Source organism: Notothenia rossii, assembly GCF_949606895.1.
Source record: "Notothenia rossii genome assembly, chromosome: 1".
Classification (NCBI taxonomy): Eukaryota; Metazoa; Chordata; class Actinopteri; order Perciformes; family Nototheniidae; genus Notothenia; species Notothenia rossii.
Window position 1 is genome coordinate 91,391,315 of NC_136912.1, and position 13,982 is coordinate 91,405,296.

Below are 13,982 nucleotides of genomic sequence, written 5' to 3' on the forward strand. Positions count from 1 at the left end.
AGTGAGGTTTAAAACAGATATCAAAACATTAATGCTTAATCCCAAATTTGAGGGAGTTTTACCCAAAGTCTCTTTTAAAAAATGTAAAATAGAAAGAAAAACAAAAAACAAGGAGGGAAGTTGCATCTGTCCAATCACACTTTTAATCTAACACACAAAGCTGCCAAAACTAAAGTATGAAATGTGTGTATTAAATGTGTGGCATCCTTGTATCTCAACAGCATCAAATTAACTTTTGAGAATGTGTTGTTCAGCAGGTTTTATCCTTCTTTTCATTCCTAAAATTCTCAAACCTTAGAAACAAAACAGAAAAAAATAGCACTACAGTAGAAAGGAAAAATGTAAAAGGAATAATGTGTTTATTTGTTTTTGGGTGCACTGTCCCTTTAAGTCCAAATGTCTGAAAAAAGTCAAGATTCCTAAGTAGTTACATTTTCCTGGAAAAAGTAAAAATTCTGAGAAAAGTCCAAATTCTGTGAATAAAGTAAAAGTTCTGAAAAAAAAGTCAACATTTCTGAAGAAATTCAACTTTACTTGAAAAGGTCAAAATTCTGAAAAAAAAGATTCTGAAGAAATTCAAAATATCTGGAAAAAGTCAAAATATCTGAAGAAATTCTAAATTATGAGAAAAGTCAAAATTTGGAATAAATCCAATTTTCCTTGAAAAAGTGAAAATTCTGAAGAAAATTCAACATTTCTGAAAAAAGTCAATTTTACTTGAAAAAGTCAAAATTCTGAGAAAAAAAATTCTGGAGAAATTCTAAATTATGAGAAAAATCAAAATTATGAGGAAATTAAATTTTCGTTGAAAAAGTCAAAATTCTGTGAAAAATCTAAATACTGTGAAAAGTCAAAATTCTGAAGAAATACAATTTTCCTCGAGAAAGTCAAAATTCTGAGAAAAGTCACAATTCGAAAAAAAAAAAGGAAAGCTGGATAAATTCTCAAAAGTTAGAAACAAATAGCACTACAGTAGAAAGGAAAAATGTAAAACGAAAAATATTTTTATTTGTTTTTGGTGCCCTTTAAGTGAAAATGTCTGAAAAAAGTCAAGATTCTGAAGAAGTTAAATTTTCCTCGAAAAAGTAAAAATTCTGGGAAAAGTCAACATTTCTGAAAAAGGCAACTTTCCTTGAAAAAGTCAACAAAAGTAAAAGTATCTGAATAAATTCAAAATGAGAAATGTCAAAACTCTGAAGAAGTTAAATGTAAACAAGCTCAATAGAATGTAATTATTGAATAAAAGATTGAGGTAATTCTCCTCATGACCCCAAACAGCTCTGATGTAACCTTACTTAAATGTATACGTAATACTTCAACATCATTTTCCATCTGAGCTTCAACTGGCACTCTTTTAATAACGTCATCTTATTCTGTAATAGTATAATAGTTTTCCAGCTACTGCGTATCTCCATGAACAAACTCTTGATACACCTAGAACTGTAGGGGATGTAAACAAGCAGTAATAATCTTTTTTTGGGCTTATTTTCTTGAAACCATCTGGATAGATTTGGACATCTGCGTTTTTATTGAAGCAGCTAGCAGAACAGCAGCTTCAGGCTAATATGCTTTAGGGCCATGTTTAAACATATACTCTGTGAGTTAGAGCACATGAGTGCATTTCAGCTGTGTTAGATAAAAGATGTGGCTCCAATGTCTACAGTGCAGACACATTTACTGTAAGGGGTTAAAAACGTTGAAAATATGTTTTCCCACAATAATCTTTTTCCAGGAGACCTCTACTCACTCCATCATGGACGCCTCCTTGGTCTCCAGGATGTGGTCGGTGAGGATCCAGGGCATGGACATCTCGATGGGGAACTGGATCCTGCGGCCCATGGTGAGCTCCAGGAAGAACTCCCTGAACCAGAGCTGGGAGAGATCGCAGCACATCTGAAGGGTCTCTGCAGGAGCAACCAAACACTTACCATAAGTTGGGAAAATACTGAATGTACTCTTCTAGTGTCAGAGTAGCACATGATAACAAAGACCCTACATTATGATGTGATATGAATGATAATGGGACACATCGACGTCTGCGGACTGTACGTAATGTTACTTTGATCCGATTACTTATGCTGTGGCAGATATTTAAGTAAGCTTTCTTAACGCTAATGTTATAATAGTCAGATTGCTCTGAAGATGGGAGGTGATATTCTATTCATTTTCCCGTTCACACAGTCAGTTGATTTTTGCCGGCCGTCTTTCCTGCAACGGCAGTTTAAACTGTATTTCCTTTCTCCTGTAATATGACTTGATCGCTTTAAACTCCGCACACTGAGCTCTGATTGGTCAGCAGGCAGTGCTTTCACTGAGTTGAGCTCTTAGCCTGCAACCTAATCTGCTCCGGGACAGGTTAGCCGCTCAGCATAAGTTACCATGGAGATCTAGCCCGCTAAGAAGAGAACCAGCTTCGTAGGACCGGAAACCCCGAGCTTTCCCTGAAGTTAGCCGGCTAAGCAAAAATTCTGCTTCGTAGTACAGGCCTCTGATATTGAAGCCCAAGTCGGTGGCGAGTGATATTTTTCCTAACAACATAATACATTGTTAGCCTGACCATGTTTCCAGCTCCCAGGAGAAATACTAAAGAGGCCGAGGAAACAAACATTGATTCATCACAGGAATAAACATTGTAATCCCCCATGATGCAGCAGGGAGCGAGGACGACTGTCTGAAAAGCTGATTACGTGTTCTGCTGCTTTCCTTTATCAACGAGCGGTTTACTGAAAGGCACTGTTTGCTCCTGTGGGCGTATTATTGTCTGTAAAAGCGCTGAGTCACTGGGAACACTCCGAAGGGCACATCATCAGTGTATGTTCCTGTAGTGAGGTCTATAGGTTTTAGTGCATGGAAATGGTCTGGGTATGAGAAAAATAAAAAAAGATTATTTTGCACAAAATACAAATTTGAACCTGAACATTAGTATAAAAGGCCCTCTTTAATGTGTCAATATGTTCATAGAGTTTCTCAAGAGGTTGAACTACAATCCTTGAGCAGGTTTTCATTCAGTGGAGACCTTTTGACTTTAAAGCAGTGGACAAACACTACGGAAAGACTTAAGGCGATGTAGAAAATAAATTCTTTGTGTTGACCTTTTCCAGATATCTTCAATGTGGTATTTCCACTTGTTTTGTTCAGGTCGGATGACAGTAGGAACTCCATGAGAGTCAGACGGTGAGCCAAACACAATGTCCTCTGTTTGCTTTGTCTTTCTCAGAGCTTTATTATTCTAACTCCACTCTCTCAGCAGTTTTAATAACGCCCAGTACAGAAACTGATCCTGCTCCTCACCGCTGAAGTTGAGCAGGTGTGTGAAGAAGAACGACTCTCGGTGGAACCTCTCGATGTCCAGGATGGTGGGGCCATCCAGCCCGCTGCGCAGCGTCTTCTTGGAGCCGCTTTTGTCCGCGATCAGAGACTCCAGCATAGTCCTCACCATGTAGAGCTACACACACACACACACACACACACACACACACACACACACACACACACACACACACACACACACACACACACACACACACACACACACACACACACACACACACACACACACACACACACACACACACACACACACACACACACACACACACACACACACACACACACACACACACACACACACACACACACACACACACACACACACACACACACACACACACACACACACACACACACACACACTTTGTTTATCATCAACATGCACTTAAAATACTGTACATTTGGAGATCAAGGAGGAATCAGGAGGTACTCCAACCGAGGGCTGCTCAATTAATCGTATTTTAATCGCAATTACGATTATGGCTGGCAACGATTACAAAAACAACGTAATCGAAATAAAACGATTTTTTTTATTTTTTTTATTATTATTATTTCAGTTGAATTACACTTAAAGTTCAGGGTTAGCAACTGTTAAAAACATACTGTTCAAAAAAAAAATCTCCAATAAATTGATGTTTTCAAAATAAATGGATAATCGTTTTTTAATAATCGTGATATCAAATATTGACCCGAATAATCGAGATTATGATTTTTGCCATAATCGAGCAGCCCTACTCCAACCCACATTTGAATAAAACACTTGACGCAGCTTTTTATTTTAATTCTCATTCTTCTATTATTTATTTAATTATTTAACATGCAGTTAATTTTTTTTAGCAAACTTCTGAAAAACAGCACAAATCTGAAACTTAAAAATCTGTTTATTTATCAAAAGTAATATTTTGTTATATACTCAAAAAATAAATAGCAGATTTGTTTGCAATACCCTGCAGCTATACTAGGGGATTTATGTAAAGAAATAAATAAAGGGGGGGGGGGGGGTGTAATGTTATTAAATGCTGCTTTTGTTATCTCCATCACCTGCAAACATCCTGCAAATCTTAATCTCGTTCGTTACAGTTTCCTCCTACACAACACTGAATATTATCACATTAAAAAGAACATTAACAAGGAAATTGATTTTCCACCCTATGAGGTGCATTTGATTGGTTTGCTTTGGTTCCCCTCAGTCACGCTCTCTATATGAGATTAGATTAGTTGCGGGAGATAAAACCCAGCAGGTGATTGATTCGCTTGGATTTGTCGTTGTAAACCTGGAAACAGATTAGTTGGTGTTTGGGTCTGAGCTGATAGATCTGTGAGGTAACGGAGGAAGCTATATCACACAATGTGTTATAACCTTGCATGGATGATAGGAGTTCAGGACTGAAACGTAACGAAGAGAAGTCAATACAGCGTACATCGTAGTCATGAATATCAAGTTTCAGTTGTGTTGTTTGTGCTGCTGTGTGTGGACGGCTATAACAGGGGAAGTGTGTAGATATGCAGTACCGGTCAAAAGTTTGGACACAGCTTCTCATCAAACGGTTTTTGTTCATTTGACGAGCTCATGAAGCTGACTGAGAGAAGCCAGAGTGTGCAAAGCTGTCATCAAGGCAAAAGGGGGATACTTTGAAGAATATCAAATAAAAATCATATTCTGGATTTTTTTTTACACTTTTTTGTTAACTAGATAATTCCATATGTTCTTTTATAGTTTTGATGTATTCAGTATTAATCTACAACGTAGAAAATTATTAAAATAAATAAAAACCTTTGAGAGAATGAGAAGGTGTGTCCAAACGTTAGACTCGTACTGTATATTAAATGAAATATATTATTCTATTTATATCTCTGTAAAAAAATTATAATTACAATTTTGTTAATGTTTGAAAGATAAAATAAGAAAATGATATTATTCTGTGAAATTATTCTAAATCAAGCATCCATTTAAACTGACATTTTGAAACTACATTAATTGCATTTCATTTAAAAAAGTCACAGGGCATAGCACGGGGGTCCCACCTGGGTGCTGGAGGGGCCCACTGCTCTGCGGGGGACCTTGATGTCGAAGCCTCCCTTTGGATCTTTCTCTCCGCGCAGAGCCGGGTCGTTGTGCGGCTCGCGGCCCGCCTCCCAGTCACACACCGTCTTCCTGATGGCCTGCAGGACGCTGAGGACAGAGGACAGAGGACATGAAGAAAAGTTACTGCAGTGTGAGATACACACATCTGAAGAGTTTAGCTCTGAGTTTTCTTTGACTTCACTTTCTTTCTACTTTCTTTTTTAACTTGTCCTTTAGTTATTTATATGTTTGATGCTAAACGAACCCCCCCTTTGGAAAATTATAATCTGCAACCCAATGTTTAGAAAATTCAACGGATCCTGGCCGTATTTGTGTAGCATATAAAATTAATTTGCTCCCAGACATTCATGTGGATGGCTAGTTTTGGACCCCACCTGCAACCCCAATACACGTAGGGGACTTTAACTCCTGCAGCAGCTCAGTCTCTGGGGACTGGTGGGTCGCCGGTTCAAGTGATTTCTAGTCTTTTCATTGTTATTGAACAATGCCGTGTCTTTTTATGCTGCTGCAACACAAACATTACCCAAAGTGGGATCAATAAAGTACTTCTCATCTTATCTTATGTGCAGTTCACCTCCTGGGAATGGCAGCCTCTCCGTTAAATGTGTTTGTGCATGTGTGTATTCAGACCTACTGTTCTATAGGTCCTGTGTGTTTGTACTGTGTATGGATAATAGCAGAGGGAAAGCCTGCATTTCTTCTTGTGAATTATGAATGTGATAAAGTACGGAGAAAATATTGTTGCTTATGACAATATTTTCGAAGACCTTCAAAAGCTCAGAAGAGTTTGGTATTTTATTCCTAAGGGTACAGCTTTACTGGAGCATTCAGGGACATCTGCTCCAGTATAATAATTAATGCTTTCAAAATTATCGCGTTAACGGCGGCAATTCATTTTTTTAATTAATTGCGTTAAAATATTTATGCGCAGAATGGCCCGCCCCATACATCCCACCAGTGGCAGCGCCAGGGTATGGCTGGGATAGGCTACAGCCATACCAAGAAATGGCTTAGCCCCACCATGAACAATGATGTTAAAGTAAGCAAAATAAAGTCTGCCAACTCACGGAGTAAATTGCACAGACAGCAGTTAGTAAGATGGATTTCAGAAGCCACTTGTCTGGAAATACCGAAGAATGGAAACGGTTTTGAAAACTTTTGTCACGTAGTGATCGTCTTCTCAATAAAACATCTTTGATAATGTCTTCTGGCCAATCAGAATCAAGATAACGGCGTGGTGTTGTTGCAGGAAGTCCTGACGGAGAATACTTTTGCTGTAGTACATCTCTATATACATCGATACAACATTACGTGTTGATAGAAGTCAACACGTAATGAAATAAGACCCCACGGTTTGATGATTGATAGGTGTGTGGGCTGTCTTTCATTTTGACACACAGAACAATGTTATAATAAACATACATACATACTGTATGTTAAATGGATATATCCGCCTTCTTTCATTTATCTTTACATTTACACAACAATATACATAAAGAAATGGCATATTTTGGACATAGTTCGAAAGGTGATTAATCATGATTAATTAATTTTTAAGCTGTGATTAATCTGATTAAAAATGTTTAATCGTTTGACAGCCCTAATATATATATAATGTGTTATAATGATACAACACTGTTAAAAGAACCATTCCACATTATTAGTACTTTTCATTTTGAAAATGTATTTACATTTCGCTTTAAATGCTTCTGCACTTTTACCTAAGTGACATAATTTAACTTGTAATGGAGTATTCATTATTAGACTGTGGTATTTACAGTATTGACTCCCCACCCCCCCCCCCCTCTCTGTGACAGTATGCAGCTGATCTATGAATGTGAATACTCTTTTTTCCACAGCGTTGTGATGAATACCTCTGGATGACGTTCTTCTTCTTCTTGATGGCATGCCGCAGCGGCTCTCGCAGCGTCACCTGAGAGAAGTCCTGCAGCATGGAGTAGATGGTGTGTCGGATGGCGTGATTGAACACACTCTCCATCCGGCCCATCAGCACCTGCAGACCCTTGATCATCGCCATCACCTGCGTAACAGAGTTGAACATATGAATACTGCAGTTGTGAGCTGTTACACCTGCACACAGCCCCACGGGGGAAAACATATTGTCAGTAGGTTTTATGATTTAGTTGAATATTTGCCAACAACCGTGTATCTCTGTAGTAAAACATTTACCACAGTTACCTTTCTTTGTGTGTGTGTGTGTGTGTGTGTGTGTGTGTGTGTGTGTGTGTGTGTGTGTGTGTGTGTGTGTGTGTGTGTGTGTGTGTGTGTGTGTGTGTGTGTGTGTGTGTGTGTGTGTGTGTGTGTGTGTGTGTGTGTGTGTGTGTGTGTGTGTGTGTGTGACTGACCTCCACCAGAGCGAACTTCTCCTCGCAGCTGTAGTTGTACCTCGTGGCTCTCTCGTACTCCTCTGCGTTGTCGGGACACTCCTTGTTGGAGTATTTATCGGTGGGATGGACGAGCTTCCAGGAATACTGATGAGGGGGGCAGAGGGCGGACGTTTTTAATAATCGATAATATAATAATAGAAGACATTTGTATAGCCTTGTATTGAGAAGCTATAAGTGATTCATACTTTTATCACACTTTGTACAAACCTGTATAAGAAATAAAACTATCTATAATAAAGTGATTGTCCTGCTTTAAAGTGTGTTTCCTCACCACTTCCATGACGTGCCCGCTCCACTGGGACAGCAGCTGGATGCCCTGCAGAGACAGGTCGAACAGCTTACTGTACTCAGAGTCCGTCTTCTGGGACTCCTGACGCCCCGAGCCCGTCACCACCTGAAAAGCAACACACGTAAAAAACACTGAGATCTTATTTGAACTTTGAACTGTTTTACCATGGTATTATTTATCATTTGAATGGAAAAGTCCTATGTTAGGATATGTCTTGATTTGTAAAACTAAACCGTTCAAAAAGAAAGAAAGAAAACACTGAGGCACAAATGAAACGTGACATACACACAGTTCATGAGAGCATGAGGAATGAATGAAAAGAGGAGCATCTGCAGCCCTCTCTTAAAGGTAGGGTAGGTAATGTTGGAGAAACCAGCTCGAGTGCGCTAGAATTTGAAAATACACAGCCGAAAAAAATCTGCCCCTTCCTTACAGAGCCCCTCCTCCAACACACACGAACGCGCACATGACCAATGAGGGCACAAGATAAATTTGTGCACAGATGGAAGGCTGACAGGCAGGTAGGCCATCCAGTTACTTTAGCCGGGCCGGCTCAGATGATTGGTCTTTCTTTTTACAGCGCCACGGCTTCCACAGATGAATTTTTTTTAAATGTATTTCTCGTCAAAGCATTTCATGTATTCATTGCTATCGGGATGGTAAGAGCATTCCATGGAATATAACAAAAAGTGTTTCTGAAGTGAATCACCTTCCCCACCCTTAAGCCGTTGTGTTTTATTCTGCGTTCTCCCACCAGATACTTCACTGCCTGTGTGTCTTTATTTGGACTCTATTAGGATTTTGGCCAGGTGACCTATTTGACTACGTTGAAGAAGGGATGTCAAAAGTTGAACATACCTCAAATAAATACAAATATTTACAATAATTACAAGAAAAAAACAGCTAATGAAAGATACCTCCTAATCATTTCCTGTCAATTCACTCAAGGTGCAACCAACCATTTTTACTTTATTAATTAATTAATTATTATAGTTTTATTGCTTGGTCAATAAAATGTCAGAAAATAGTGATTAATGTCCATGTAGAGTCTGAGGTGATCTGTTTACATTTCAACGGATATTCACTTTAGTATGAAATAAAACTGAGAGCAGCATTTAAAGACATTCATGAATGAAAAATGGTTTCAAACGATTATCAAAACAGTTGGAGATCAACTTTTTTTTTTTTGTACAGTAGTCGTTTAAGTAATACCACAAAATGTTATTCTGGTAGCTCCTCTAATGTGTTTTCTATGCAAAAATCACAATTTGCTAAGTAACTAAAGCTGTTTGAATATTTCCCTTCATAGTTTGAATTATATTCAGTACTGGTGTAAATGTACTTAATTGCATTCCTCAATAGTAAAACATGTGAATTGTATGAACTTTTCCTTGACTTTTTGACTGTCTCCTCACGAGCTCTGAGATTTAGACGAATATGTTTTAAGAACCTAAAAACAACACTTTAAATATTTTCTAATGTGCTTATATCCGAGAGATAAGTGAACGTTTGCATGTGCCGAGATGATGCATAGTCTCACCTCAAAGAGGGTCTAACACTTTCCCTTTATGTATTCCCCCTGAACATAGTGAATCTGCATCCCCTCACGTACCTCGCTGTTGCTGTAGCGGGCGAGCTCTGAGATGAAGCGCATGTGATCCTCTCTGATCTGGATCATCTGCTCACAGATGTTGTACTGAGGGCTGCTGGAGATAGACGTGCACGTCCATCTGGAGGGGGGGGGGGGGGGGGTAATACAAAGATGTAATACACACAAAAACTGCTGGCAAATCCTGATTACAGAAAACACTTTTCTCCTCTCACCTGGATTTGTTCTCCTCAAAGTGAGCGCTGGTCTTGATGTAGCGGGACAACTCGATCTGCATGTCCCCGAATAGAGGCACCACCTGAAGTTGCTGTAAACATCAACAACACACACATCTGAGTTATTCATGTTCTATCAAACTGTGTATGCCACGACATATAGGGTGCAAACGAGCCATTATGCAAGAAAACATTTTGCTAAATTGATAAAATGGAAATAGTCCCCAAAACATAAAAGATAAATATTGGGTCAAGACATGTGCTTTTCTTTTTAGTGATTCAACCATTACGTCCAAACAAGCATTTAGGATGACATGCAATAAAAGGTATATTAGAGATTAAATAATGAGTCAGGAAATGGATTAACATTTAAAACTAAATAAAGATTTTCTCTCTGGATATTTTTGCTATTCAATGCTCCCCCTTCTAAAACTGCACGGCACTTCCACTCTTATACTCGGTGTTAGGGAATCACTTCGACCCAGTTCATCGTCTTCTCCTCTCACTGTCTCCTTTCTCACGGCATAGTTCTACGGCCTTGGGTATTGCTGCTATCTCTCTTTAGGAGGGGCAGCTTGGGTGCATTGTAGTTCCCAGTCTATGACAGAGCACAAGCCGCCATGAGGTAGCTAACAGTTCAGGGATGAAGGTTCCCTGGCGCACATTCTTTCCTATGGACGAGAGCTCTAGTTAGATTCAGGGTCCATAATTGTTTAGACTCACTGATAAAGAATGTTGATTATTACACTCTGAACTAGTTAAAACCTTGAGCTGCAGAAAGAGTTCTTCAGAATTGGTTTGGCAGCCGCTGACACACCACCTGTCTTGTCAATTCTCCGGCCGTAACTCCAAATAAACCCTCAGTTTTTTTATCAAAGCTCCAGCTCTCCTCGTGTCTCTCTGAGTCCTGTTTCCAATTGCTTCAGAAGTTTCCTCCACACACACCACATTTTTTTAATTTGTTTATATTTTAGTACTTTCTTTATACTTAATTCATATTTCTCATAATCATTGATTTTTAATGTTGTAATATATCTGCACCTTCTGTAGCAGCAAATTCCTCTTACTGTGTTTATGTATTCACAATGTTACACTAAAGCTAATTGCTAGCATGTGGGCACAACTTGGTCATAAACCCGATTCTGATTCTGAAATATCTGTCCGATTTCCGTACCTTGAAGAACTTGTCGATCTTGGTCAGGTTGATCCTCTTCTTGGCGTCCAGTTTGTAGATGTTGCTGCTGTTTCCGTCCATCAGGTACAGACCGAACCCCATCACCTGGAGGCGGAGCAGAGAGGGGATATAGGTAAATATGAGAGTACACATGATAACAAAGGTATCCCACCTGTAGCTGTGAACATGACAGGATGTGTGATTACCTAGAAGAGCATCAGGACTGTTTGAGGCATATGATAGCTATGTGATTAACATGATGATTCAGCCTCTATGGAGAGAGACATATGACAAGCATGCTCATTTCTGACGTGGAGCTAATCTGAAGTAAACATTGAATACTGCTTTCTATTCCTCCATCTTGTGACTGTGTAACTCCCTCTCTTGGATATCAGCATGTGAAGGACACTGTTCAGGAACTAGTTGATGCTCTGTATGTGATGACTACTTCCATTCTGGAGAGGATCACAGATACATGGATCCTGAGATTGAAGCTCAAGCCGGTGACCAGTGAGATTTTTCTAACAATATAAATAATCTTTACGTAAATGACTCCACACTCCTGAGAGTTGACTCACCTTGAGCAGCATGTGCTTCTCGTTGGGAGTGAGGTACATCTTGTTCTCGTAGTATTCCACACACAGGTTCACGATGTCGGCCAGCAGCTCCTCGTAGCCGTTAATCACCTCCAGCTGCTGCTGCAGGGACTGCAAAAACAACATGAAATATTAGACTCAAATTCACACTTTTTTTACTTTAAAAGGTATCCATTTTTTCATGACCTTAATTCACCTTAGCCTTAAGAGTCTAATTGTTGAACAGGATGTATAATCTAATTTTTCAAAAGCCAATCTGAGGTGATGAATGTAAAAACAGGTAGGAAAATGTTCTCATAGTCCGAAAGACCGACCACACACACACACACACACACACACACACACACACACACACACACACACACACACACACACACACACACACACACACACACACACACACACACACACACACACACACACACACACACACACACACACACACACACACACACACACACACACACACACACACACACACACACACACACACACACACACACACACACACACACACACACACACACACACACACACACACACACACAATTAATGACAGAATGTGTTGCAATCTTGCAAATAATTTATATTCTGACGGTCAAATTATATTGAAATGTTGTGTCGTGGTTCCTTTTGGAGTTTGTCCTAAATGCATTGTACTATTGAAGATGAAGATACTCTTTGCTCTTTAATGTCCGCTTTATTAGAAGAAAGCCATTGTCCAATTTCAGTGCACGTATACGCTATATTAAGAACAAACATTTTACTTTGTGACCGCGATCAGCACACTTTAACTTGTAACCAAACTGTTTGTAGAGAAAGGTTCTGTGTGTGTGTGTATGTGTATGTGTATGTGTATGTGTGTGTGTGTGTGTGTGTGTGTGTGTGTGTGTGTGTGTGTGTGTGTGTGTGTGTGTGTGTGTGTGTGTGTGTGTGTCCCACCTGAGTGATTTTGTTGTGGTTTGCCAGGAACATGGACAGGTTCTGAGACTCCTGGATGGAGGAAGGCTCAGACATCTTTCTGAGGAACTGAGCAGCTCTGCAGGAGGAGAGAGACACATCGCTTTTAATACAAACAAAATGTACAAAAAGCAGACACTAGGTCATCTTTCCCCTGTCAGTCAAACACACACGTTACATAATTCATTTGGGTTGTTGTAAATAGAAATCACTGAATCAACATCATGTGTTTACATCCCCTAAATGATCAGGGTTGCAGTTGCAAAATCCATCATATTCCTGGTACACTGACACACTTTCATACCAATTCAAATCAATATCTTATACAGAAATGCTGAGCAATGCTGCCCTCTAGTGTCCTCAATCAAGTTTGAGAATGAAGCTTAACTTTAAATGTTCCTTAAAGTGGACCCATCATGCTATATTTGAATAATATTGTGTAGGACCATACCTATATAAAGGCATATTTATACTTTTTATTTTTCAAAATACCAAACAGATCATGCATTTTAGCCATTCCTCATTTCGCTCAATTTAACACTTTCTTTGCATCATGGGCTGATTCTGTGAGAACAGCACCATCTACAGGCCTGGCATATGTACTACATCGTCTCCAGCGCTTTCCAACGGCAATGTCCGTGGCTGTCTCCTCCTGATTGGTGGAGTTGGCCCAATAGCCGTAGCGCCACTTCTGTGACGTCATAGAAGTGTTCAAATCTGGATCAGTCTGTGTTTCTTTAGTGAATTACATACCCCACCTTTAAAGCAGGAGGGACTTTAGAGAGCTCATCCTCTCAGGGTGTTTTCCTCCCCTCGGGTCAGAGGGCAATAGATTACAGTTTAAATGTGTTCCTAGTGTGATGCTTCATTTGCACAAAAGGTCAATGCTACCTTTCACCTAAATTCACTTTCTGCTCTCAATTCATCTAATCTATCCAACAGAAACACAAAGATGTTTCTTGTATTGTCGTTTTGCTATTTGCTTCTGTCATGATCTGCTGCAAGTCTTTTTTGTCCTACTACGTCCCATGCATCATTGCTTATCATAGCTTCAAATATTAACCAATAACTAAAATAGTAAACTTGTATTTTTTCTGTCAATCCACAAATCATTGCAGGTCTAATTTAAACATGTCATTTGACCTCTGTTTGGCACTGTTAACAGATTTCAGATCGGAAATCCAGTAAAGGATCTGAAATAAAAGCCACTTTTTGAAGTTTCACTTAAACATTTCCTTCCCCTAACAAGTGTTCTGCTTTCAGGTGATTGAACAAGCAGCCCGACAGAGATCTCTGAATCAGTGGAAATGATCTG

At 39.3% G+C, this 13,982-nt stretch overlaps 1 protein-coding gene across 1 annotated transcript in view; it reads right to left on the bottom strand.

The window, feature by feature from the left end:
- cyfip1 (cytoplasmic FMR1 interacting protein 1) overlaps nucleotides 1–13,982 on the bottom strand; it is a 35,092-nt gene that overhangs the window by 7,349 nt on the left and 13,761 nt on the right. Inside the window, exons 7-17 of the mRNA XM_079690551.1 lie at nucleotides 12,650–12,746; nucleotides 11,690–11,818; nucleotides 11,112–11,216; nucleotides 9,938–10,029; nucleotides 9,726–9,843; nucleotides 8,096–8,218; nucleotides 7,783–7,908; nucleotides 7,291–7,457; nucleotides 5,356–5,503; nucleotides 3,292–3,445; nucleotides 1,748–1,904 (exon numbers count right to left, since the gene is read on the bottom strand). Coding sequence (XP_079546677.1) covers nucleotides 1,748–1,904; nucleotides 3,292–3,445; nucleotides 5,356–5,503; nucleotides 7,291–7,457; nucleotides 7,783–7,908; nucleotides 8,096–8,218; nucleotides 9,726–9,843; nucleotides 9,938–10,029; nucleotides 11,112–11,216; nucleotides 11,690–11,818; nucleotides 12,650–12,746 — 1,416 coding nt within the window. The remainder of the gene's footprint in view (nucleotides 1–1,747; nucleotides 1,905–3,291; nucleotides 3,446–5,355; nucleotides 5,504–7,290; nucleotides 7,458–7,782; nucleotides 7,909–8,095; nucleotides 8,219–9,725; nucleotides 9,844–9,937; nucleotides 10,030–11,111; nucleotides 11,217–11,689; nucleotides 11,819–12,649; nucleotides 12,747–13,982) is intronic.